This window comes from Mobula hypostoma, chromosome 3 (genome assembly GCF_963921235.1).
Source record: "Mobula hypostoma chromosome 3, sMobHyp1.1, whole genome shotgun sequence".
NCBI lineage: Eukaryota > Metazoa > Chordata > Chondrichthyes > Myliobatiformes > Myliobatidae > Mobula > Mobula hypostoma.
The window spans coordinates 194,839,253-194,863,895 of record NC_086099.1 but is presented as its reverse complement, the minus strand read 5'-3'; the positions used below and the strand labels follow the sequence as shown (position 1 = coordinate 194,863,895).

Sequence of the window (24,643 nt, the reverse complement as noted above, 5' to 3'; positions counted from 1 at the left end):
TTACTAAATGGTACCTTTTCTGGATCTCTTCTAGTTTTCTATGACTTAACCTATTTGAAGAATAAACTTTTTAATTTGTATGCCAACTGAATGGCATTGCTGCCTTTAGCTCTTCTAAGCAATAACTGAATTCATTTAACTCAGTGTTTCTTACCTTGGGGAAAAAAAGTTAAGACTCTTATTACTATTGTTCTTGATTTATTATTGTCATCCTACAACTTGCAGTTAGCCTTGTTACATTATTTCTAACAGGAACTCCATAATCTCATTCCAAAATCTGAAGTGGGTGTTCTTTCATCAAACTCCAGTAATGTTATCAATTTAATCCTTGATGCTTATCACGTAAGTACTAACACACAAATTTTAAAATTTGTTTACCTTCCTTTTCTGTACTTTAGAACAATATAACACTTCTGTTTTTTGGTCTGAGCAGGCTTTGTCTTCTGAAGTTATCCTGGAGAATGATAAATTGCCAGAAGGCATTTCATTGCAATATACAGCCTTCTGTAAGAATAATACTGTTCATACAAAGGAGGATGGCAGGAAGTGTTCGGGCATTCAGATTGATGACGAGGTAATGTCTTGCTAATTATTACTGAAGCTAATATTTTCTAAAAAGGTTTGATCACTGACCAAATCTATACATTTGTAGTTATGCAGAAGTTGAGAATCAGCAAGTAGCTCATTTTTTGCTCAGCTAATTTGAGGTTAGTTTGAAGCGTATTGTTTTTTTTCCTCTCTCCTCTAAGCACCACATAGATGATGTCTGATTATAGTGTTTGAATCTTACCCTAAAAATATATTTAGTTGGTCTCTGCCTATATTCCATTTTCAGTAGCTATAAAAAGTTAGCATTTGAGGATACAACCTTACCATCTTGTCTAATTATCTAAAACAATATTCTGGTAGGTCATAACCAAAATCAACATTGCTTCCCAATCATGTCCTTTTCCTGTTTGCTTCTACTATCTCTGTGATCAGGTAAAAGGATGGCATACTTCCATCAGCAGAAACATTTTTTTTTGCCATCATGACCGTCTTGACTGTTGAGTATTCTTTTATTCTAATCCCATTTGAGTAGCCACCTATGTTCTGCCAATTCAAGTGCACAGATTCTTACATTTGTGCCTCTGATTCCACCATCCCTATGAGCTGGGAACTCTAGATTCCTACTTTTAGCCCTCCACCTCCCATCCTTGATTTTAATTTCCTATTCTCTATCCTATCTGTGCCCCTCAGAATTCTTATACCTTTATTAGGTCTGCTGTTAGCTGCCTTTGCTCAAACCTATCAAGTCTCTCCACAACTGAAACACTCAATCCCAGACAATATCCTGGTAATTTTTCTCTACACTCTCTCCAGTGCCGGCTGGTCTGTCCTCAAGTAATGTGACCAGAGCTGCACTTAGTATTCCATAAATAGCCTAACCAATTCATTATGAAGTTGTACCATTAGATCTTTGCTCCTATGTCCTTAGAAATTCAAGGAAGGTAGGCTGAGCCAGCATTTATGATTCAGATGCCTTGCCGTTCGGCGTGGGCGATCATGTCTCTCCATCCATCACCATCCCTGACCCTCCGAATTGTAGTTGTTGCCTCCCCTGTTTCTAACCATGATGCTATTCCATCTGTCATTTTCATTCTCTGTCTGCCTCTGCTTCTTTTTCCTTCCAGCTTTCCAGTTGTAACTAAATGTTCTGATGTCTTTCTTCACATGATGTGTCCAAAGAATTTTGATTGCTGTTTTCTGATTTTTTTTTTAAGTAATGTACATTTTGTTTTTGTTCTCTGTAGAAACTTCTTCATTGGTTATCCTGTCTGTATATGATATGCATAGCATTCTTCTGAGGAACCACTTCTCTACTGCATTGATTCTTTTTTCCATTGCATTTGTGATGGTCCATGACAGGCAGCCATACATCAATATAGGAAGAATGTAGCAGCTGAGAGTTCTAAGGCGGATGTCAATTGCTATTTTCTTGTTCGTTAGGATGTTTCCCATTTCTGTAAATGCTGTTCTTGCCATTGCTATTCTTGCTTTTATGTCTGTTTCACATTTGCCATCAGATGTTACCCATGCTCCAAGGAACTTGAACTTTTGAACTTGTTTCAAGATTTCATTTCCCAATACGGTCCTACAGTTTGGGATATCATGCTTCTTTGGTATTACCATTACTTCGGTTTTCTTTTGTTTAAGGTTAGGCCAAATCTTTCGCTCTCTGTTGATGGTAGATACTAGTTTCTGTAAATTTACTTCACTGTTTGCTATCAGTACTGTATCATCCGCATAGCGGAGGTTGTTGGTATTGTATCCTGCTATACTTATTCCAGGTAGGTCATTTATAGCCCACTCCTATTTGCCCTTGAAAATGGTGGAAAACTGCCCCTTTTGAACAGCTGCAGTCCTTGAGGTGTGGGTATGTTATAATAGAGAGAGTTCCATGATTTTAACGTATTGTTGATGAAGGAACAGATTTTAGATTCATTTTATCAATCGCATGTACATAGAAACATACATTGTTTGTGTTAACAACCAAAGGATGTGCTGGGGGCAGCCTGGAAGTGTTGCCACATTGTAGCATGCCCACAATGTTCAGTAGAACACAACAGGCAACAAAATAACAGCCCTGTTCCTCCTCCCACCCACCCACCCACCCACCCACCCATGCACATACACAGTCCTGTCCTGATGTTATGCACAGTTACTTTCCCTTCACCTCTGGAGCTCAGCTCTTTTGTCCATGGTTGGATAAAATCTGTAATGAATTGATCAGCTGATTGACATTGGCAAAACCCAAACTGGACTGCTGATTGTCCCTTCTATCACCTTGCTAATGATCAAGAGTAGACTAATGGGTGGTAATTGGCTGAATTTTTGTTCTCCTCCTGATGAACAGGACAAACCTGGGTAGTATTCTGTGCCAACAAAGCTACCTCTCTGACTGCTTTTTCTGCCTGTGCGGCCAGCTTTAATAATCTGTTCTCAAAAACTCAGAAGCTGTGCCATTCATTGTATATGTCCTAGCCTATTAGTTCTCCCAAAGTACATCACTTCACACTTAGGAGACACGAGTCCTGTCTACAGTAAAACTCTTAAATCTGATACATTTGAAACTTTAGTGCTGGATCCTCAGATTTTCTAGTTTATCGGTTATTGTTTATGATGGGTGGTAGAATGCTGATAATTTATGCAAGAATAAATGGGGGGAGGGGAGGGGGGAAGGGAGGGTTAATGCTGCTTGTGCATGGAAGTGGAATAGGAGACTTCGGGACTCAAGTTTTCGTTTTCTGTCATTCTTTGGGTTTTTTCTTGTTTTAAGGATGTCCGTGGAGAGTGAGAATTACGGGTTGTATATTGTATATATTACCTGATATTAAATGGAATCATTGAACCATTGATTGGTTTCTTAGCACATTTAATTTGATTTTTTGGAACGTTAGATTTTGTTCAGTTTAAGGGAGCACAGCCAACAGAACCTGTGTGTTTAAAGGAAACCTAAGAATAAAAGGCCCCTGTGAGAGAGGAAAAGTCATTTTTTTTTTGTTTGTCTTTTAGGTCAGCTTCAACATAAGTATCACAGCAACAAAATGTCCAAATAATGGTAAAAAAACAAGTTTTCAAATCAAACCTCTGGGATTTACTGAAAAAGTAGAGGTTAATCTGGAATTTATTTGTGAATGTGAATGTCATAAAAAGGGATTGCCAAATAGCGCAGAATGTCATCAGGGTAATGGAACCTTTGAATGTGGAGCCTGCAGGTAGGTGACCAATTTGTTCAGGAGTTTGTAATTAAGTGCATGCCTGATGTGGAGAAATTAATGAATAAAAGTTCAACTGAATCATTTTAATTGATACGTTTGATTTTGTAATGTGACATACTGTCAAAATTCAAGACGTTTCAGTTTTTTAAGCGTTAATCAAAGCAGGAATTTAACAAAAAAGCTTGTTTATGGCAGCTTATATTGGAGGGAGTTTTTTCCTGTTTAATTGTGCAAGGTGAAAAATGGTCACACTGCAGACTTGAACAGCTTTTAATGATGTAGCAAAAATACAGATGCACTCTGAGGAGAAAGTGAAGGGGCTCAAGCTCGTTGGATCACACCCAAAACATTAATCTCTCTCAAGGTGGAACTGCTAATGCAGACAATGCAGGTTGCATTTATCCATTTAATAAGGCAAGAATTTGTCTGTAAGAACTAATTTTGGTGCAGTGTTGTAATTTATAGAATTATGACTATGTTACTACTAATTGCTATTTGGTATGCTAATGATTCTTTGCTTATTACTGTAATTTCCCCGGGGACATTTATTCTCAATTCATGCAAAAAATCTGATCTGTTTTCACTTGTGTACTAAAGACTTATGTCCTATATGTCTGCCATTGGCATCTGGTGCATGGTAAATTTGCACACAATCCTGAGATAGTTAAATTTTGGAGAAATCCAGCTTATCCCATGAAAATTTTTTAAAATTGCAGATACTGGAAATTTGAAATAATACAAATTACTGTAAACACTCCTTTTACAGTGGGGTGGCATGGTCACACAGCAGTTAGTGTAACACTATTATAATGCCACTTGTAAGAGCGGGGTTTAATTCCTGCCACTGTCCATAGGAAGTTTCTGTGTTCCCTCCGTAACTATGTGCACTTCATCTGGATGCTCCAGCTTCCTTGCACATTCGGAAAACATACGGGTTAGTGGGTTGTGAGCATGTTGCGTTAGCACCACTTGCAGCTGCCCAGCACAATCCTTGCTGATTTGATTTGACGCAAGTTACATTTCACTATGTTTCTATATACATGTGATAAATAAAGCTAATCTTTATCAGTAGGTTAACCAGCATCTGTAGAAAGGTGAAGTGTTTCCTCCTCTTGAAATGTTAACTGTTCCTCTTTTCTTAGATGCTGTTTTCAGCATCTTTGCTCATGGCCTGCACTAAAATGAGCTTGAGGTACTTCTAATAATTCTCCTTTTGTGGCTCGTTAATAACTTCCCTCATCGGATCTGGAAAGGTGACTCATACTGCGGGCGTAATAAATTCCAGCCCCAGTATATCAGTGTGTCTGAAAAAGTATTCAGATAAGCTGACTTGTATTGTCTGTCGTGGTGACTCCCTTCCACCAGAGCTGTGCAATAGTGTGGTGAGATAATTTTAATATACACAGTGCTGTGGCAAGTAAAGCTGTTTTGTACTTCCAGCGACCCAGGTACAGTCATAGAAACTACAGCACAGGAGATGGTTTATCTGTCCACCATATATGCACACAACATATTGATCTAAACTAATTCCATGTGCTTGCCCAGGAATTGTATATCTCTATTCTTTGTCTATTCCTGTGCCCACATTATCTTCTTCTAGATGCTCCTGTTTCCTCTCCTGTTTGGGTTGGCAGGTTAAATGGCCACTTTATATTGTCCCTAGTATATAAATGAGTGGTAGAATGTAGGTGTGGGAGTTTGGGCAGGGTAGTTGATCGGAACTTGTGGATAAAATATTACACAATTATTGTAAAGATAGATGCTTAATGGTTAGTACTGACTTGGTGGCTGAAAGGTCTCGCCCATGCACCACTCTCAGACTCCATATTAACCACTAGATTTGGTAGGTTGTTTGTTGAGTACCACTGAATAACACACAATGTAACAGCAAGAGTTCAGATCTTCTTCATTAAAGGTGCTAGAAGAAATACATGAAAATATTGTAATATTTATAATATATCACGGCAGTTTTTAAAATATAGGCTGCTTAATTTTCAGGTGTAATAAAGGGCGCATTGGGCGTTTCTGTGAGTGCAGCACTGATGAGGTAAACAGTGAGGACATGGATGCTTCATGCAGGAAAGATAATACATCTCAAATCTGCAGTGACAATGGTGATTGCATCTGTGGAGAATGTGTCTGTAAAAAGAGGGAAAATCCTACTGAAATCATCTCTGGCAAATATTGTGAATGTGATAACTTCAACTGTGACCGGTCTGGTGGTTTGATTTGTGGAGGCAAGTATGCAGTACATGAAGTGATCTACATGAATTAATGTTTCACATTCCATAATGAAGTTTCACAGAATACTTCTGTTTACAATATTGTTACAAATGCTCTTGCTGTGGCAAAAAGTTCTGTTTTCATTTTGGAAATGAGGCATTTGCTTTCCCACTCGAACCATTTTAGCACATCTCAATTCATAGAAGAGTCAATTCCATCATGCTTTTGTGCTACCTAATCTCATCACGTGTTGAATTAGAACTATACCTAACGCCAAAGAGAAAGAAAGTAAATGTCATTTTCGGCCCACCATGTCTTCATCAACCATGATGCTGATCTAAACTAATCCCATCGGACAGCACACAGTCTGTATCACTTTACCATGTACTTCTGTTTCATGCAGTGGTCACTCTAAGGCATTCTTTCAGTATCTTTAATTGATTGGAGACTTGAACCTTGTTTCAAAACTGAACTGCAAAAACATTTAAGTGCTCTTCTAACCCACCCACCCACCCCCCGTACAAGTGTAAATGAAAAGCAAAAGGACCAAGCATTTTTGATGCGAGAATAGATTACAGGGAACTAACTGAAGGCATGGTGCTGATGTGAATGCTGTGACTTTGTGGGATTAATGACCTCTTGTGACATCCGGTGCTTCAATCTTGGACTAGATATTACACTGAATAACTGAGAAGAATGTTGAGATAAATGATTGCAACTATATTATCCCACACAATCTTTTAAATTTTTTCTTTTCCTATATTGAAAATATTCACTTCCTGTGTTGCCAGTTATCCAGAAGATTGCTTTTATTTTAGTAATTGATTTTATAATTTCACTGTTTTGCGCTCTAGTTTGTAAAAGGAAAAGAAGAACAGATTTGGTTTCACATATGAATAGTTCATTTAAAAGAGGCGAGCAGTTGCAAAAGTATTCCAAAAAAAAATTATAAAGTCCTGGTGGACTTTAAAAGAGTTCAAGAATAAGGAAGCCTTGATGAATCTTTAAAAAACACTTTTCCACATCTAGGGTATTGTATGCAGCTCTGGGCACTATATGCTTATTTATCTGTATGATAAGTCTTTTACCATTTTTTCTGTTACTGTTATCTCCAACTGTATTTAAATTCATTTTTAGTGAAGCTGATACCTATAACACAGGCAAGTAGTATGACCAGCCAGATTGTTCTTCTATTAAACCAGTACAGACTTTACAGACTTTGACGGGCTTAATGACTTTGTCTGCTCTAATTGTTCTGCTTCATAAGTAAATTGATGATTTTTTGGTGGGATGGGTGAGTGGGTTGTAAGGTGGTAGGGAGTGCAGAAATCACAAACTCGATTATTCAGGAATATTTATCTCTGCCTCTGCAGGAAATGGAATCTGTAAGTGTAGGGTATGTGAATGTTACCCCAACTTCACTGGCAATGCCTGTGATTGCTCTGTGGACAATTCAACATGTATTTCAAAGAATGGACAGATGTGTAATGGCAGAGGTACATGTGAATGTGGTCGCTGCAAATGCACTGATCCAAAATTCCAGGGGTCGGCCTGTGAAATGTGTCCAACTTGCCCAGGAGTCTGTATAGAACATAAGTAGGTATTCCGATATTTTATTCCTGTTTTTGTTGTGTTAAAGCCTCGGCATTATACCATGTTAAGTGTTATATTAAATAAAAGTTGTGGCATTTAAGTAAAACTGTTCCATATGTTAGTACAAGTGCTTAATCCTTCTGCACTTGAATATCATATTTAAAAGGGGTAAACTAATCCAGAAATAATCAGAATACCCATCATATCTTATTTAATCTTAATGTTTACAGTCTTGATTTCTTTGTCTCATGATTAACCTTAAGACAATATTTCTTTTAAGACTGAAAATAAAAGGGGAAAAAAAATCATGTTCACAAATTATTTTCTATTTTCTTGGCTGCTGCTTCAAGGTTAGATAAGTTTGTAATAGACATTTAATGATCCTGGGCCACTCTTATGGATTATATGCATATTAGAATGCAACAGTACAAATATTGTACTCCAGTCTGAGAACCAAGTTTGTATCAATAGAACCATTCTCAATATGAATTTTTGGAGCTAAGGGTAAACTATCAATGTCTTCAGAGATGCCTAATAAATATCCATTTTAAAATGCAAGGAAAAAAAGCATGATTACTTTCATCTGTATTTCATTCAATTTGTCATTCTGTCCAAATGTTGTGTTCCCACTAAAACTGGTATGTCTTGGAATGTTGGCTAGTTAATGTCTATGGAAAAAATTCAAATTTACGGGTAAACTAAGGATAACAGTCTATGAACTCTCCAGTAGAACTTTATTGTAGTTTTTTACCCAAGGTACTTGATCTGGAATTGAATCTCTGTGACTAACTAGAAAGGGTATGCATAAACTTGCAAAATTTCTGTGTTCAATAGGGATTGTGTTCAGTGTAAAGCCTTCCAGAAAGGACCCAAGAAAGATACTTGTGATCAGTGTGAGTTTGAAGTGATTTTGGTGGAAAAGCAGGATCAGTTGCCACAACCAGGAGCAGTTCCATCAATTGCTCACTGTAAAGAGAAGGATGAGAATGACTGCTGGTTCTACTTCTCCTATTCTGTTAATGACCAGAATGTTCCAGAAGTTCATGTTACCAAAAATCCAGGTAAGACTTGTGTGCTTTGGAAGTTTTCAACTGTGACTCAGTGCTCCAATACACAAAATATATGAAAAATATTATTAGCAAAGCAATGAAAAAGTATTCAAAATCTGGTATTTCGAGTAGTCAAAATTTGTTATGAAACTGTTGGTTAAGGCTTTGTTAACGTTTTCTTTTTCCCCCACAAATGTCCGAGTTACAGAAAGTACACCAAATCGATGCATATTTGTAATCAAGGACATACTGACATTTTCGTGTTCCACTCATTGGGAGCTGTTTTATAAGACAGCAACTGTTCTAACTCCTAATGAAAAGGCAACAGCATTCTCCTGAAAGATCAGAAAACCACAGAATGGTCCTTCAAGTCTTTAACAGTTTGTTAGGATAATCTTCCCTCACAGCTTCCAGCCTTGTGGTCCCTCAATCCCATACAACACACTGGTGCCTCTTTCTTAAAGTGCACAGAAGGCCTAACTGGGCACTCCCATTGTTTCAGTCTACTCTTGCCTCAAAGCTATTTCTTAGAACAGAGCTTCATCCCTTCCATAAATTGACCCCTTCATTTTAGTTCCGATATTGAACAGCTTCTCCTTTGATTCAACTCTTTCTCCAGATCAGATTAGAAATGTAATCATGGGAACATGAATGGGCCCATGTTGTGTTTGTCCTTGTGGGATATGTGAACCAGGCCGCCCTTTGCTCCAAGAGATTTTTTATATTAAAAAAGACAAATCCTCTGCTGCCTATTTCCAACCTGCTGTCAATTTTGCATGGTCTTTTCTGGATTTCTGTCTCTTTCAGCAGATATATTGAAATGAATCTCAAGGTTGTATAGTGACATTTACGTATTTTGATAATAAATTTAGTTTGAACTTTGATACTGGTGAACACGAGAAAATCTGCAGATGCTGGAAATCCAAAGTAACACACAAAATGCTGGAGGGACTTAGAAGGACAGGCTGCATCTATGGAAATAAATAGATAGTCGATGTTTCAGGCCGAGACCTTTCTTCAGGACTGAAAAGGAAGGGGGGAAGACACCAGAATCAAAAGGTGGGGACAGTGACAGAAAAGAGGCTAGCTGGACGGCGATAGATGGAAAAGGTCAAGGGCTGGAGTAAAAAGAATCTGATAGTAGAGGAGAGTGGACCATAGGAGAAAGGGAAGGAGGAGGGGACTGGAGGAAAGAAATAGGCAGGTGAGAAGAAGTAAAAGGTCAAAGTGGTGAATAAAGGAAGGGGGAAGGGGAATTTGTTTACCGTCAGGTTGGAGGGTTCCCAAACGACAGAATCCTACAGCTGTATTTCTTGCAATTGTAGTGCATGCAAAATATCTGTTCCATTTTCCCAGTTCTTCCTATTGCAGTATGTTCTAATGATAGGATTTTCCACATGGATGCTTCCTGAGGTCTCTCTTTATTTTTCTTAACTTTTTTTTTCCTTCTGTTGTAATAGTTAGAGCCCTCAAGTACATATCATCTATTTCATGCATCTCTGCTCTCTCTCCCCTCTCTTTCAGGTAAAGCAAAGGAAATGGTGGCCCTTGGTTTCAAGCTACACTAGCCTCCACGTTCAATAATTTCTGCTATCTTCAAAAAAATTCCATTCCCAAAGGATATGACTGTTGCATGAATGAGAAATAAGTTACAATTAGTGGAAAAGCAACCAAAACCTAACTTCTCACGGTCCTTATATTTCCTTGTATATGTGAATTATTTCAATATGTCATCAATGTAAAGACAAATAACCATATTGCTCAACATAAATGTTATATAGATCATAAAGTCCATTATATTTTGTTTTTCATTTATTTTTCTAGAATGTCCGCAAGCACCTGACATCATTCCAATTGTAGCTGGAGTAGTTGCTGGTATTGTCTTGATAGGCCTTGCCTTGTTGCTGATTTGGAAATTACTGATGATCATTCATGACCGAAGGGAATTTGCAAAATTCGAGAAAGAGAAAATGAATGCCAAGTGGGATACAGTAAGTCCACTTTGTGTTCTTGTCATGGATTTAAGAAAGTAACCAAAAAGCTATTTAGAATAATCCACTTGAAGCTGGGACATTTTTTTATATCTCAATCTGGTTCATTTTTAAGATCTCATTCTTAGGAACATAAATTCATTGCTGCAAGCTGTCAATGTGCTGTTGAGCCATGTCTAATTAATAACTATCCAAACTACCTACCTTTTATAACAAAATCATGTGTAAACCAGTATATGAAGATTAAGAATTGTACTTCCTAGAGTGTTAGGTTGCACAATATCTTTTGCAACACCAGCCTTTAAAAGAGCACAGCTTGATAGGTGGATATCTTGTTACTGTTTGTAATGTGCTGAACTTTCCATTGTGTGCAAGTCCAGAAAAAGTGGTCAGTGCTTAGGGATAGAAAGTAGCCCCTTTATAACTGAGTGGAGAAATGTGTTCACCCACAGAAGATAGTTGAGGCACGGTCATGAAATATATCCAAGAAGTTGTAAAATGGAACACTATTATTCCTTTCTTTCTAAGTAATGAACACTGGAAAAATAATTGCCTAAGAAATAAATTCAGCTTGTAAAGCTTCTCTTTCTGAATAGGTTAAAGGAAGTTTAAGTAACAATGTCTAAATATGGACAAAAAAAATAGAGAGCTATGGGGTTAGATTGATCTTAGACAGGTTAAAAGGTCAGCACAACATATTGGGATGAAGGACCTGTACTGAGTTGTAATGCTCTATGTTCCAATAGAAATTGATATCTAAAAATTCTGAGCTACAGTCGTGATGTTTCAAATGAGTCTGTCATGGTAGCCTTTAAATTGAGACCTTCCATTCCTCACCGTCTATTTCACTGCTGTGAAGAAAGCTGAAGGGTGCTGGAAATAAGTGACCATAGAGTTGCACAGAACAGAAATGAGCTCTTCAGCCGTTGGATACAGAAAAATGAAAATCTACAAATCATCTCTGTAATTCAAATATTAAATATAGGTCTGAATTTTAGCTGTGTAGGTATCAGATGTGAAGACAAATGGAAATCAAACTTGGTATCAGTAAAACCACCCCCATCTCAGATCTCCATGTAATGTAATTAGCTTATTTGTCATTACTGTAGATAATAGCTTACGGGATTTAATTTGGTTTAATGCTCCCATCACCAAGTGATTGAATTGTTTTGAATTCACATCTTTAGTGTGCATATTTTCAACCAATACAGGGTCTACTATCTGATGCAGTGGACAAGCTGCTGACTTGTCTGTTATTCTGAAAGATCTGCTGAAATAATTTTGGGGGTAAAAAGCACAACTAAATCAATATTTATATCTTTAATTTTTTTTTCTTTTTGCTGATTCTTCATATTTGTTTTCTCTGTAGCAAGAAAATCCTATTTACAGGAGTCCTATACACAAATTCAAGAATCCAAATTATGGGCGCAAAGTTGCTTCTCTCTAAACCTGTTTGTATCATCTTCTCTTGCATGTTTTCTTGTCTTTGCTTTTCTGTATTTGCCTGTTTAACTGTTATAGTGACAGAAGACTTGCCTTTAAAACAACTACAAATATTCAAAAGGGAAAATGAACCCAAATTTTTTGTACATGCATGGTTTTGGTGGTGTTTAACCAGAGACAGTGAGCATACATGTATTCAAATTACTTGAGACAGGCAATAAATTAGCAAAATAACTGACTTAGGCAAGCTTCACCCTACAATGTACATAATAGAATTATAATTCTCCTTAGAAACCTGCTCACACTAGTTTTTTTGGAAATGCTGGGTTCTTCGGAAATCCTTGTGTGCATGGTCTGTGCACTTTGCTAACTAAATAGCTTGTGTGACTTAAACGTGCTTTGCCATTAGACAGTTTTACTCTTTTGGCAATGTTCCATTTATGTAAGCACATCTTTCTTGGCACAGTAGGTGATAATCTCTAATAATACAGGATTCATGCAGCCAAAAGATTGAAAATGTTTGTTTTAGTTGTTATGTTTGAACCTTCTTTAGAACAGAGACCAGTCAAACATATGGTTCAATAGCCTGTGATTCACTGTCCATATCTGGAGAGAGTAGCATTAAAATTACCACACATTGGTAAAGAGAGTAAGCTGGATGGTGTGAGTTCCTCCTCAATCACAATCTTAACATTTTTGCTGATAAAGAAATGTAATAGCTGTATCCTCAGCAATCTGCTCTCCTAACAGCAAAATGAATGTAATAATGGCAGTTTGCCTGTGCTACTCCTATATGTTCTTAATTTGTAGGGTGTGAGAAAGACCCCATTTATTTAATCAGTAACTTGAATGTTGCACATTCCTGCAGTCTCTCTAATGATGGTATTGGTAATTCTGCAATAAAGATGATTAAAGATTTGATATGTTACAGAAGCATTGCAGTATTCTTATTGGGCTAGTGGTAAAAGGCTCAGACAAATGTTCAGAAATTAATTAAAATCCTACCACTTCATCTTAAGTTCAGTTAAATCGGAATCTGAAATGAAATGCTAGCAACAGTAAAGCAGATGGAACTACCAGCTCCTAAGGGGGACAGTCATCTCGTTCTCATATCCTTTAGGGCAGGGGTTCCCAACCTGGGGTACACAGACTTCTCAGTTAATGGTAAGGGTCTGTGGCATAGAAAAGGTTGGGGTCTCCCGCTTTAGGGTAAAGTGTGTTAACTGAGTCTGAAATAGTCCATTCTGTAGCAAGGACAGATGAGGGATAAATGCTAACCTTGCTCCTTCCATCCTTATTCCTGGAGGAACCAGAATTTTTTTAAAAAGTGATAGTGTTTCAGATTCAAGAGATGTGATTTGGCAAGGTGTGATTTATCATTTAGTGAAAAGAAAGAAAGCTGTGTTAATGAATAAATGTAAAATTAAATATTATTAAAACATCTTAATGTAGTTTAGAAAGAACTATTTCTATTAGATAGCAGAATAATTTGCAACACTTTTGAGCAGTTCCACCTGTGGTTCTATACCATTAGTCAGCCATTGTGCACTGATCCAGACAGTTTATACTACCATATCCAACCTCTCACAGAATTTGAGCTTCCATTTCTGTACTTTCAGCAGCCCCTCTGCTTTTAGAACCTTCATTCTCTATTTTTTTTTCTTTCTGACTAGCTGGTTCTCAGTCTTCCTTAGTATCTCATCCCGTCATCCTGTACTTGGTCATTCAATTTATGCTTTATTTATATTTATATATTTTCTCCTATATATATATATACACACACTAAATTTTGTACTTCATTCTCCCTCCACCCCACCAAAACAATTTAAATACATATATATATATATATATATATATATATATATATATAGTGTCCCTCTTGGCTTTTGGATATTTAAATTGTTTTGGTGGGGTGGAGGGAGAATGAAGTACAAAATTTAGTCTTGACTAACTTCCCATGATTCCCAATCTCCAAATCTTGCACATTATTCAAATCCTCGGTCTTCCCCAACCGTTACACTTGTGATCTATCCATTCTTGATGGCATACTGTACTTCTGACACTGTTCTTGCATGCCTCTCTCTTCACCCCATGTTTGATGGCTCTCCTACAACAACCAAAGTCACTTGCTTTAGAATTTAGCATAAAGCTATATTTTTGTTGCTGATACAGTCTCTTGGCACTGTTCGTTGAAGTTGTTTTCTACTTAAATGGTGCTTTTCAATGCGAGCTAATAGAAGATGGTATGATTATAGTAATTGCTGTTTTGTTTCATGCTGCTTTATGCACTTGAATATTGTGAACTTGCATTTAATTCCTGGCTCAAGTGTGCTTCAGAACTTAGGAACTTGCTTTGAAACTAACCTGTCACTGCTGTGCTGTGAATTTAAGTTGTATGTTAATTTGATTTCAGATTTTATTACAGTAATATATTTAGGTTTTGAATGATACTTCAGAAGTTGAATTGCAATGGGAGTTTAATTTGCACCTTTTGAAGTATGCTTTAACATGATTGTTTGAAATGTAAAATATTCCTTCTTACTGTTAAGTTGCCAAAAATTATATTAAGCTGGTTACAATGTAGTTTTGAAACCACTATGATTTTGTATACTTGTGACTGACAGAAGAATTGAGTTCTCAAAATTAAGCAGCTATGAACAGAATATTCTTCCTGGTTAAATTGTGAGTCATGCTAACATCACCTGTAAAGTTGAGATGACTGTAGCTATTAGTATGTGGTGTTTCATTATTTTAACATTCCGAAAACTGCTTACCAGCAAACAATCAGTCTTCAAATGAGTATATAGGGCATACATAATAAATTACAGCACTCAATCGATATAACTAGGAATGGCAAGATATGTGATTTTGAATGCAAAGTGTTTTCTGAGGACTAGAATGTTTAATATAATAAGGTTTTTTTTAACTAAACAGATCTGTAAAGCAAATTATTTCAATCTTGTTATTATTGGAAACAAAGTTGCTAAAACTAAACTTAATAGATGCCAAGCTTACATGGTTGTGGAACACAGTGGTAATACCATCACAGTAGATCTTTTGGACATGGTGTTCTTGGAAGAATCTATGTCAGATCACCTGGAAATCAAGATAAATGGGCTGTATTGTGATGAGAGTCAGTATATTTTACTTTTACTTCGGAAAATGTTGATGTAATATGAAGTTGCATATCTTAGGGGAGGCTTTCAAACCATTTTGCCTCTTGAGTTATCCAATTGATCGGTTCCCCTGCTCTTGTAGTTCACAATATACAGTTTCATTCATGATAGACATGTATATATAAATAGTGAAAGAAGAAGACGTAGCAAACAAGAGTGAGACCTTTACTAGTAAGATGTAGAGCAAGAACATGCATTGAAATGCTAACTTTTTGTATCATCTTCATGCAAACTAGTATTAGAAGATGAATTTCAGGGTCTCTAAGTTGCAATGTAAATGTTAACAACAATGTTAAAGAATGACATGTTAGTGGGATTAACTCGTTGATCACGGTCTGAAATAGCTTGCTCAGCTAAATGACCTATTACTGCTCTGCCATAAACTTGATTAGTGAACTGAAAACTTCTGCAGTTGTGTGGAAGCTTAAGGAGTTGTCTTACTCTGAAGACTGTGGTATTCTGTTGTTTCTTTCCTCTAAAACTTACAAACATTTGAGGTCAGGAGATTGCTTAACATTGCTTAATTTTTATTATTCCAGAGTAAGTTTTCCCTACTAAAGAAGCCATAGGTGCCTTATAAATGGAAAGAGTTAATTACTGATTAGGTTTTGTTATAATCCATAACAAGTGACAATATAAAAGTAGCCAGGTCTTAAAAGTAGGGACCAGTGAGAGGCAAATTACTATCTGCCTAATACGTTTTCCTTCCAATAAGTAAAAATTTTGTGAACTCAGGGAGATGCTGTACTTGTCAATTAAATTGCTAAATATCAGAATCAAAATCAGGTTTAATATCACTAATGATATAATTTATATATATTTGCCAATGACATACTATTTTGAAATTTAAAGTTAATTTTATCTTTCCTCTCCAGGGTGAAAATCCAATCTACAAGAGTGCGGTGACAACTATTGTCAACCCAAAATACGAGGGAAAATGATGGAGTTTGTTCATTTTTGTGAGGGTTTTTTTTAATTTTAATATAGATAATGGGTTTGGGTTTCTTTTGTAGTCACAAATTAGCTTTAGATCACGGCAGTGATTGCTAACCAATAATGTAAGTTTTTCTATGCAGATTTTGCAATGTGTACAGTAAGTGTAAACAAAAATTAGTTGCTTTTTAAATGCATTTTAATTTGAAGAGGTGCAAAACGCCAGTGTTGGAATGGAATATTATCCCTTGGTCTAGCTTTGTTTTTTAAGATTCTTCCAGAATTTAGACTTGCTATCATGTAAATTCTCTGAACAGTATTCAAATCCGGTAAAACAACTTGAAAAGCAAAAGAATCTCCACTCAATTTATGTGCCAAAAGAAATAATTTGGAATATACTGTATGTCTGGTATTTACATGAGTGCCTGAGAGAATTTTGTAGACCCAAAATAAATCTCATCTTTTCTTTAATCCACGTTTATCTTACAGTCATACTGTGACTTGTGAAATTCTTAGTTGGCATTCTGTGTATTTTGTTACCCCCTTTAGATCGTGACAACTGAGCAAAAGTACGTTTCTTTTATTTTTAAAGCATTATACAACTGTGTCAAACATATACCTGAAATATTTGATATGCGTACACTACTCTGCCAAATGTGGAATCTTTTTATTTAATTGTCAATGGCTTTGCCAAATCATGACAGATCAAACTTAGTTTTTTTTTAAAACTTGGATGCAAGTATTCATTGGTTTGTAATATTGCAGATTTTTTAAGGTATTTTGTAGTAACCAATAGGCCTCGATACTTGTATCAATGCAAAGAGCAAATCTTTCATTTCTAAGCAGGTTCTCTTGGAACTGCTCAAACTCAGAATGTTCCTTTATGTTCAATAGCTATACATACTAATAAGCTGCAAGCAAATAATAACTTGGAGACATGCTAGATATAGCTGTATGCATTAATTCGTTCCAGGTATGGACTGATTTCACTTGGATCACTTTCTTGATTTAAAGTGCCTTTTTATTTTAAGTATTTACACTCTTGGCATACACTTGACTTATTTATTAAATAAACAACTTTATAAAAATACTTTGTCTTGGAGTCTCTGTTTTACTGTAGCATGATATTTGGCACAACCAGATGTGTACTAAAATGTACTAGTGCTAACTGGATCAGCTGTAAAAGGCCCATGGGATGTTTGCCGTCATGAGTTAAAATGCATAGGAGGAGGAGTCTATCATTAAGGATGAGGTTTCAGGGTACTTGGAGACTAATGATAAAATAAGTCGTCAGCATGGTTTCTGTAAAAGGAAATCTTGCCTGACTAATCTGTTAAGGTTCTTTGCGGAAGTAACAAGCAGGGTGGACAAAGGAGAGGCAGTGAGTGTCATTTACTTGGATTTTCATAAGATTTAATAAGGTGCCACACATGAGGTTGCTTAACAAGATAAAATCCTATGGTGTTACAGGAAAAATACTGGCATGGATAGCGGAATAGCTGAGTGGGCAGGAGGCAGCGAGTGGGAATAAAGGGGACCTGTTCTGGTTAGTTACCCATTTTTAGTGGTATTCCTCAGGGTTCAGTACTGGGACCGCTACTTTTCATATTGTTTGTCAGTGATTTAGATTATGGAATTGATGGCTTTGTGGCAGAGTTTACGGATGATACAAAGATTGGTGGAGGGGTAGGTAATGCTGAGGAAGCAATGCGATTGCAGCAGGAGCTAGACAAATTGGAAGAATGGGTGAAAAAGTAGCAGATAGAATACAGCGTTGGGAAATGTATGATATTACATTTTGGTACAAGGAACAATAGTGCGGACTATTATCTAGATGGGGAGAAGCTTCAAACATCAAAGGTGCAGAGGGACTTGGAAGTCCTTGTGCAAGACTCCCAGAAAGTTAATTTACAGGTTGAGTCTGTGGTAAAGAAGGCAAATGCAATGTTGGCATTTGTTTCAAAGGAAATAGAATATAAAAACGAGATAATTCTGAGGCTTTATAAGACACTAGTCAGGCTGCACTTGGAGTATTGTCACCAGTTTTGAATCCCATGTCTCAGAAAGGATGTGTTGTCATTGGAGAGTCCAGCAGATGATTCCAGGAATGAAGGGGTTAACATATGAGGAGCATTTGACAGCTTTGGGCCTGTAATCACTGGAATTTAGAAGAATGGGGGGAGATCTCATTGAAACCTACCAAATATTGAAAGGACTAGATAAAGTGGATGTGGAGAGGGTGTTTCTTATGGTTGGGGTATCCAGAACTAGAGCGCACAGCCTGAAAATTGAGGGGTGACCTTTAGAACAGAGGTAAGGAGGAATTTTTTTAGCCAGAGACTATTGAATCTGTGGAATGTAGGCCAAATACTTGGGTATATTTAAGGCGGAAGTTGATAGTTTGCTGATCGTTCAGGGCATCAAAGAATATGGCGAGAAGGTAGGTGTATGTGGTTGAGCAGGATCTGGGATCAGCCATGGTGGAATGGCAGAGCAGACTCGATGAGCTGAATAGCCTAATTCTGCTTCTATGTCTTATGGTCTTAAGCATGAGCCTTGCTTAAAGTGAAAATGAAACTAGATACCATTCTGGACTATCTTGTTTTTATTTTTCCGTTTTCCTTTCCCTTTCAATTAGTTGTTATGTTTTGGAATAATGAAGTGTTAAACAAACCCAAGGCAACTACCTATTTGTTGAAGTATAGTGGGACATTCAAGTGTTTAAAAAAGCAGAGTGATAAACAGTCAACTGGAAATAAAAGTTCAGCGCATGCTTCTTTGGGAAGGGACAGAGATGGTCAAGTTTTTAAAAAAGGCAGAAAATGGACGGCATCATAGTTTCATAAACAGTAAGTACCAGGTGATAATCATCATAAATAAATAAAGTCAAAATGGCTGGCTACATTGGAAAGATAGACGTGTTCTTTTGAACAAGAGATAGCTGGATATTGTATACTAAGTGAATTGAGTAATATTTTAAAGCAAACAGAATAGCCAATGAGAAACAATTACCAGTTTTGCTGAGCGCAATTTACCTGCTGCAACCAAACCAGCCCAAATTAGCTTTACTGATATCGTGAAAGTAATACAGGAACATTTAGAACCAAAACCGTTGTTGATTTCACAACATTATAAGTTTCATAAAGGAAGAGGACTGTTTCAGTGTAATGAAGTTGTCTGAGCATTGTCAGTTTGTTTAATATGTGGAATCTTACAAGAAAGCATTCAAAAACAGCTCCTAATTAAAGCACAGCTTTAAAACAGTTGAAATTGCTGTATCAATGGAAACAGCAGAGAGACGCAATTGAGTTGCAGTCAGAAATGAAAATGAGTGTGAACAAAATTGCAGTGTCCAAACAGTAACTGGCCTGACCTAAATAATTGTGTTACCATTGAGGTAGGGGCTCACATGTACAGACCAATAAAAGTTTAAAGCTGAAACTTGCAGAAAATGCAACAAAGTAGGACACATACAAAGACCATGCTGAGCAGACAAAAATAAATGGACTGCCCGGGGAAGAGAAAAAGATAATAAAAAGTCAAGTTACAGATTCAAAAGGAGCACTAGTTTGCATCCTATTGATGAAAAATCTGATGATGAAGAGAGTGATACAGGACTGCGTAGCCTTGAGATTTACTATGTGAAGACTAACAATAGACAAGCAATATGTCTTGCACCAAAAGCGAACAGCAAGTTAATTAAAATGGAATTGGACACTGGTTTGGTTGTTTCAGTCATTACACAAAATGACTTTGAACAGTATTTCTAAGATACTGAACTGAAGCCTGCAGATATCCAACTAGGCTTTTACTGGAGAAAGATAAACTCCAGTGTGAATGACATTCGTAACAGAGCAATAAAACAACCAACAAGCCACATTGCACCTGTTTGTGGTAAAAAAAAACTAAAGGGCCAGCATTGCAGGGTCGTGATTGGCTGAGATAATCACAAATTGATTGGAGATCCATCCACCATTTGCATGCCACATACTCTGCAATAAAGTCAATTGAAGGTAAATGAAATAAGGGTCTGGATGATGTCACAGCGGTGTTCAGGGAAGGCATTGGAAAACTCAAACATATCTAGGGTAAAATAGCGTTAAGTGAAAATGCCAGACCCAAGTCTTTCAAAGACTGCTGGTTCCTTATACTATCCATGATAAAGTAACCAGTGGGTTAGGTTGCATGGAGGCTGAATGAATTCTTTCCAAAGTTGAGTGGAACCCCTGGGCAGCACCAGTGGTCCCAGTAGCCAAGAAGAACGGGTCTGTCAGGTACTTTGGTAATTTTAAGTTCACCATCAACTCAGTACTGAAAGTAGATCAATACCCCGCTGCCCAAGATAAAGGATATCTTTGCAAACCTTTCGGAGGGAAACACTTGAGCAAAGTGGATTGCTGAGGCCTACCTACAGGTGGGGATGGAAGAAACGTCCAGTGTTTCTCACCATTAAAACACACAAAGGGTCTTATCTGATAAAAGCTGTAGGCCAGGTGCTGCAAGACTGCCCAGGCACTCACTGTTACCCGGATAACATCATTGTTACCGGTGAGGATAACAAGGAACAGTGTTAAAAAGATTAGAGGATTATGGGATCAGAAGACAACGCAATAACCATATAACCACATAACAATTACAGCACGGAAACAGGCCATCTCGGCCCTTCTAGTCCGTGTCGAGCTCTTACTCTCACCTAGTCCCACCAACCTGCACTCAGCCCATAACCCTCCATTCCTTTCCTGCCCATTTAGCTGTCCAATTTAACTTTAAATTAGAACATCGAACCTGCCTCAACCACTTCTGCTGGAAGCTCGTTCCACACAGCTACCACTCTCTGAGTAAAAAAGTTTCCCCTCATGTTACCCCTAAACTTTTGCCCTTTAACTCTCCACTCATGTCCTCTTGTTTAAATCTCTCCCACTCTCAATGGAAAAAGCCTATCCACGTCAACTCTATCTATTCCCCTCATAATTTTAAATACCTCTATTAAGTCACCTCTCAACCTTCTACGCTCCAAAGAATAAAGACCCAACTTGCTCAACCTTTCTCTGTAACTTAGGTAATGAAACCCAGGCAACAGTCTAGTAAATCTCCCCGGTACTCTCTATTTTGTTGACATCTTTCCTATAATTCAGTGACCAAAACTGTACACAATACTCCAAATTTGGCCTCACCAATGCCCTGTACAATTTCAACATTACATCCCAACTCCTATACTCAATGCTCTGATTTATAAAGGCCAGCATACCAAAAGCTTTCGTCACCACCCTATCCACCTGAGATTCCACCTTCAGGGAACTATGAACCATTATTCCTAGATCCCTCTTGTCTACTGCATTCTTCAATGCCCTACCATTTACCATGTGTGTCCTATTTTGATTAGTCCTACCAAAATGTAGCACCTCACATTTATCAGCATTAAACTCCATCTACCATCTTTCAGCCCACTCTTCTAACTGGTCTAAATCTCTCTGCAAGCTTTGAAACCCTACTTCATTATCCACAACTCCACCTATCTTAGTATCATCTGCATACTTACTGAACCAATTTACCACCCCATCATCCAGATCATTAATGTATATGACAAACAACATTGGACCCAGTACAGATCCCTGAGGCACACCACTAGTCACCAGCCTCCAATCTGACAAACAGTTATCCACCACTACTCTCTGGCATTTCCCATCCAGCCACTGCTGAATCCATTTTACTACTTCAATACTAATACCTAACGATTGAACCCTCCTAACTAACCTTCCATATGGAACCTTGTCAAAAGCCTTACTGAAGTCCATATAGACAACTGCTTTACCCTCATCAACTTTCCTAGTAACCTCTTCAAAATATTCAATAAGATTTGTCAAACATGACCTTCCACGCACAAATCCATGTTGACTGTTCCTAATCAGACCCTGTCTATCCAGATAATTATATATACCATCTCTAAGAATATTTTCCATCAATTTACCCACCACTTATGTCAAACTCACAGGCCGATAATTGCTAGGTTTATTCTTAGAACCCTTTTTAAACAATGGAACAACATGAGCAATACGGCAGCACCATCCCCGTTTCTAACGACATTTGAAATATTTCTGTCAGAGCCCCTGCTATTTCCACACTAACTTCCCTCAGGGTCCTAGGAAATATCCTGTCAGGACCCAGACACTTATCCACTTTTATATTCCTTAAAAGCGCCAATACTTCCTCTTCTTTAATCATCATAGTTTCCATAACTATCCTACCTGTTTCCCTTATCATACACAATTCAATATCCTTCTCCTTAGTGAAAACCGAAGAAAATAAATTGTTCAGAATCTCCCCCATCTCTTTTGGCTCCACACATAGCTGTCCACTCTGATTCTCTAAGGGACCAATTTTTTTTTATCCCTTACTATCCTTTTGCTATTAATATAATGGTAGAAACCCTTGGGATTTATTTTCACCTTACTTGCCAAAGCATCCTCATATCTTCTTTTAGCTTTTCTAATTTCTTTCCTAAGATTCTTTTTACATTCTTTATATTCCTCGAGCACCTCATTTACTCCATGCTTCCTATATTTATTGCAGATATCTCTCTTCTCCGAACCAAGTTTCCAATATCTCTTGAAAACCATGGCTCTCTCAAACTTTTAACCTTTCCTTTCAACCTAACAGGAACATAAAGATTCTGTGCCCTCAAAATTTCACCCTCAAATGACCACCATTTCTCTATTACATTCTTCCCATAAAACAAACTGTCCCAATCCACTCCTTCTAAATCCTTTCACATCTCCTCAAAGTTAGCCTTTGTCTAATCAAAAATCTCAAGCCTGGGTCCAGTCCCATCCTTCTCCATAATTATATTGAAACTAATAGCATTGTGATCACTGGACCTGAAGTGCTCCCCAACACAAACCTCCGTCACCTGACCTATCTCATTCCCTAAGAGGACATCCTACACTGCCCCTTCTCCAGTTGGTACCTCTATGTATTGCTGCAAAAAACTATCCTGCACACATTTTACAAACTCCAAACCATCCAGCCTTTTTACAGTATGGGCTTCCCAGTCTATGTGTGGAAAATTAAAATCTCCCACAATCACAACCTTGTGCTTACTACAGATATCTGCTATCTCCTTACAAATTTGCTCCTCCAATTCTCACTCCCCATTTGGCCGTCTAATAAGTGTGAATTCTTTAAACCAAGCATCACTTGCTGTGGTCACACCATTGACATACAAGAATTACACAGTGTGCTGAGAGAATTCAAGCAGTGGTGGATGCCCCAAGGCCAAGGGACGTGTCACAGCTGTGGTTCTTTTTAGGATTTGTCAATTACTATAACAGGTTCCTATCAAACTTGGCTTTTGTGCTCTACCCCTTGAACTGAAAACTACAGATCGGAAAGAAATGACAATGGACAAAGTACTATCAGCTGACTTTCAAGGTGGTAAAAGAAACAGTGACTTCAGACACTGCACCCACATATTATGATCCACATCATCCTGTGCAGCTTGTCTGTGACGCCTCACCTTATAGTATAGGTGCAGTCATGTCACATTATGAGAGATGCAAGTGAATGCCCCATAGCCTTTGCACACGTTCCCTTATAGCTGCAGAGAAAAATTATACACAGGTTTATAGAGAGGCCTTGAGTCTGGTTTAGGGTGTAAGAAGTTTCAACCAGCACCTGTATGGGAAAGAGTTTACTCTCATTACTGATCATCGACTACCAGTGTCCATTTTCAATCCCCGAAAGGGTGTTATACTAACATTAGCAGAACACATGCAGAGGTAGGCTCTCTTTCTCGAAGGACACAGTTACAAGATTGAATTCATGGAAATGCTGATGGATTGTCCTGTTTACCTTTGAAAAGGAAATTACCTGAAAAATTACAAAAATTGTCACTCCTTGTGACATATTCTCCCTAATGCAAATCAAAGGTCCCCCTATTAAGGAAGAGATGATCCAAAGTGAAACCAGGAAAAAACCTAACAGGTCTACATGGTGACTCAAAGTGGCTGGAGTTTGCAGCAGAAACCCCAGTTCCCCCATTTTTCCAGCAGCAGAATGAACTTGACTTGACGCAGATTGTCTTATGTGGTGATTAAGAGTGTTGTACCATCCAAGCTGAGAGCTAAAGTGCTGGAGGAGCTACATGCCGGTCACCCAGGCATAGTCAAAATGAAAGCATTAGTTCGAAGTTTTGTCTGGTGGCCTTGGATAGATCAGTGAATTGAGCAGTTTGCTGTGCACTGTTTGGAATGCCGACACATCCTGAAGAAAAGTGTCCACAAGGTGTCAGATCTGCTTCCTGCAGTCCCAGAGTTAACTCCTACAACTGCCACTGTGGAGGCCACAGAATCCAGCTACACGTCTCAGGAAAGACATTATCCCACAAGAGTGCAAAATCATCCACAGCAATTAAGTCTTGGGCCTAAATGGGTCAATTGAAAAATTAACTATACGGTAGATGTGTATATCGTAGCTGT

At 37.7% G+C, this 24,643-nt stretch overlaps 1 protein-coding gene across 3 annotated transcripts in view; it reads left to right on the top strand.

Moving 5' to 3' along the window:
• The window catches only part of LOC134344475 (integrin beta-1-A-like), an 82,886-nt gene extending 65,627 nt beyond the window's left edge, over positions 1-17,259 (top strand). For 2 of the 3 annotated variants that reach the window (XM_063044346.1, XM_063044347.1), the window contains exons 9-17: positions 253-342; positions 434-574; positions 3,556-3,758; positions 5,760-5,998; positions 7,358-7,580; positions 8,412-8,638; positions 10,451-10,617; positions 11,987-12,068; positions 16,112-17,259. In XM_063044346.1, the coding sequence (XP_062900416.1) occupies positions 253-342; positions 434-574; positions 3,556-3,758; positions 5,760-5,998; positions 7,358-7,580; positions 8,412-8,638; positions 10,451-10,617; positions 11,987-12,064 (1,368 nt within the window). In that variant the 3' untranslated portion in view covers positions 12,065-12,068; positions 16,112-17,259. The remainder of the gene's footprint in view (positions 1-252; positions 343-433; positions 575-3,555; positions 3,759-5,759; positions 5,999-7,357; positions 7,581-8,411; positions 8,639-10,450; positions 10,618-11,986; positions 12,069-16,111) is intronic. The other variant, XM_063044349.1, reaches the window with a different exon arrangement.
• The last annotated feature ends 7,384 nt before the right edge of the window (positions 17,260-24,643 follow it).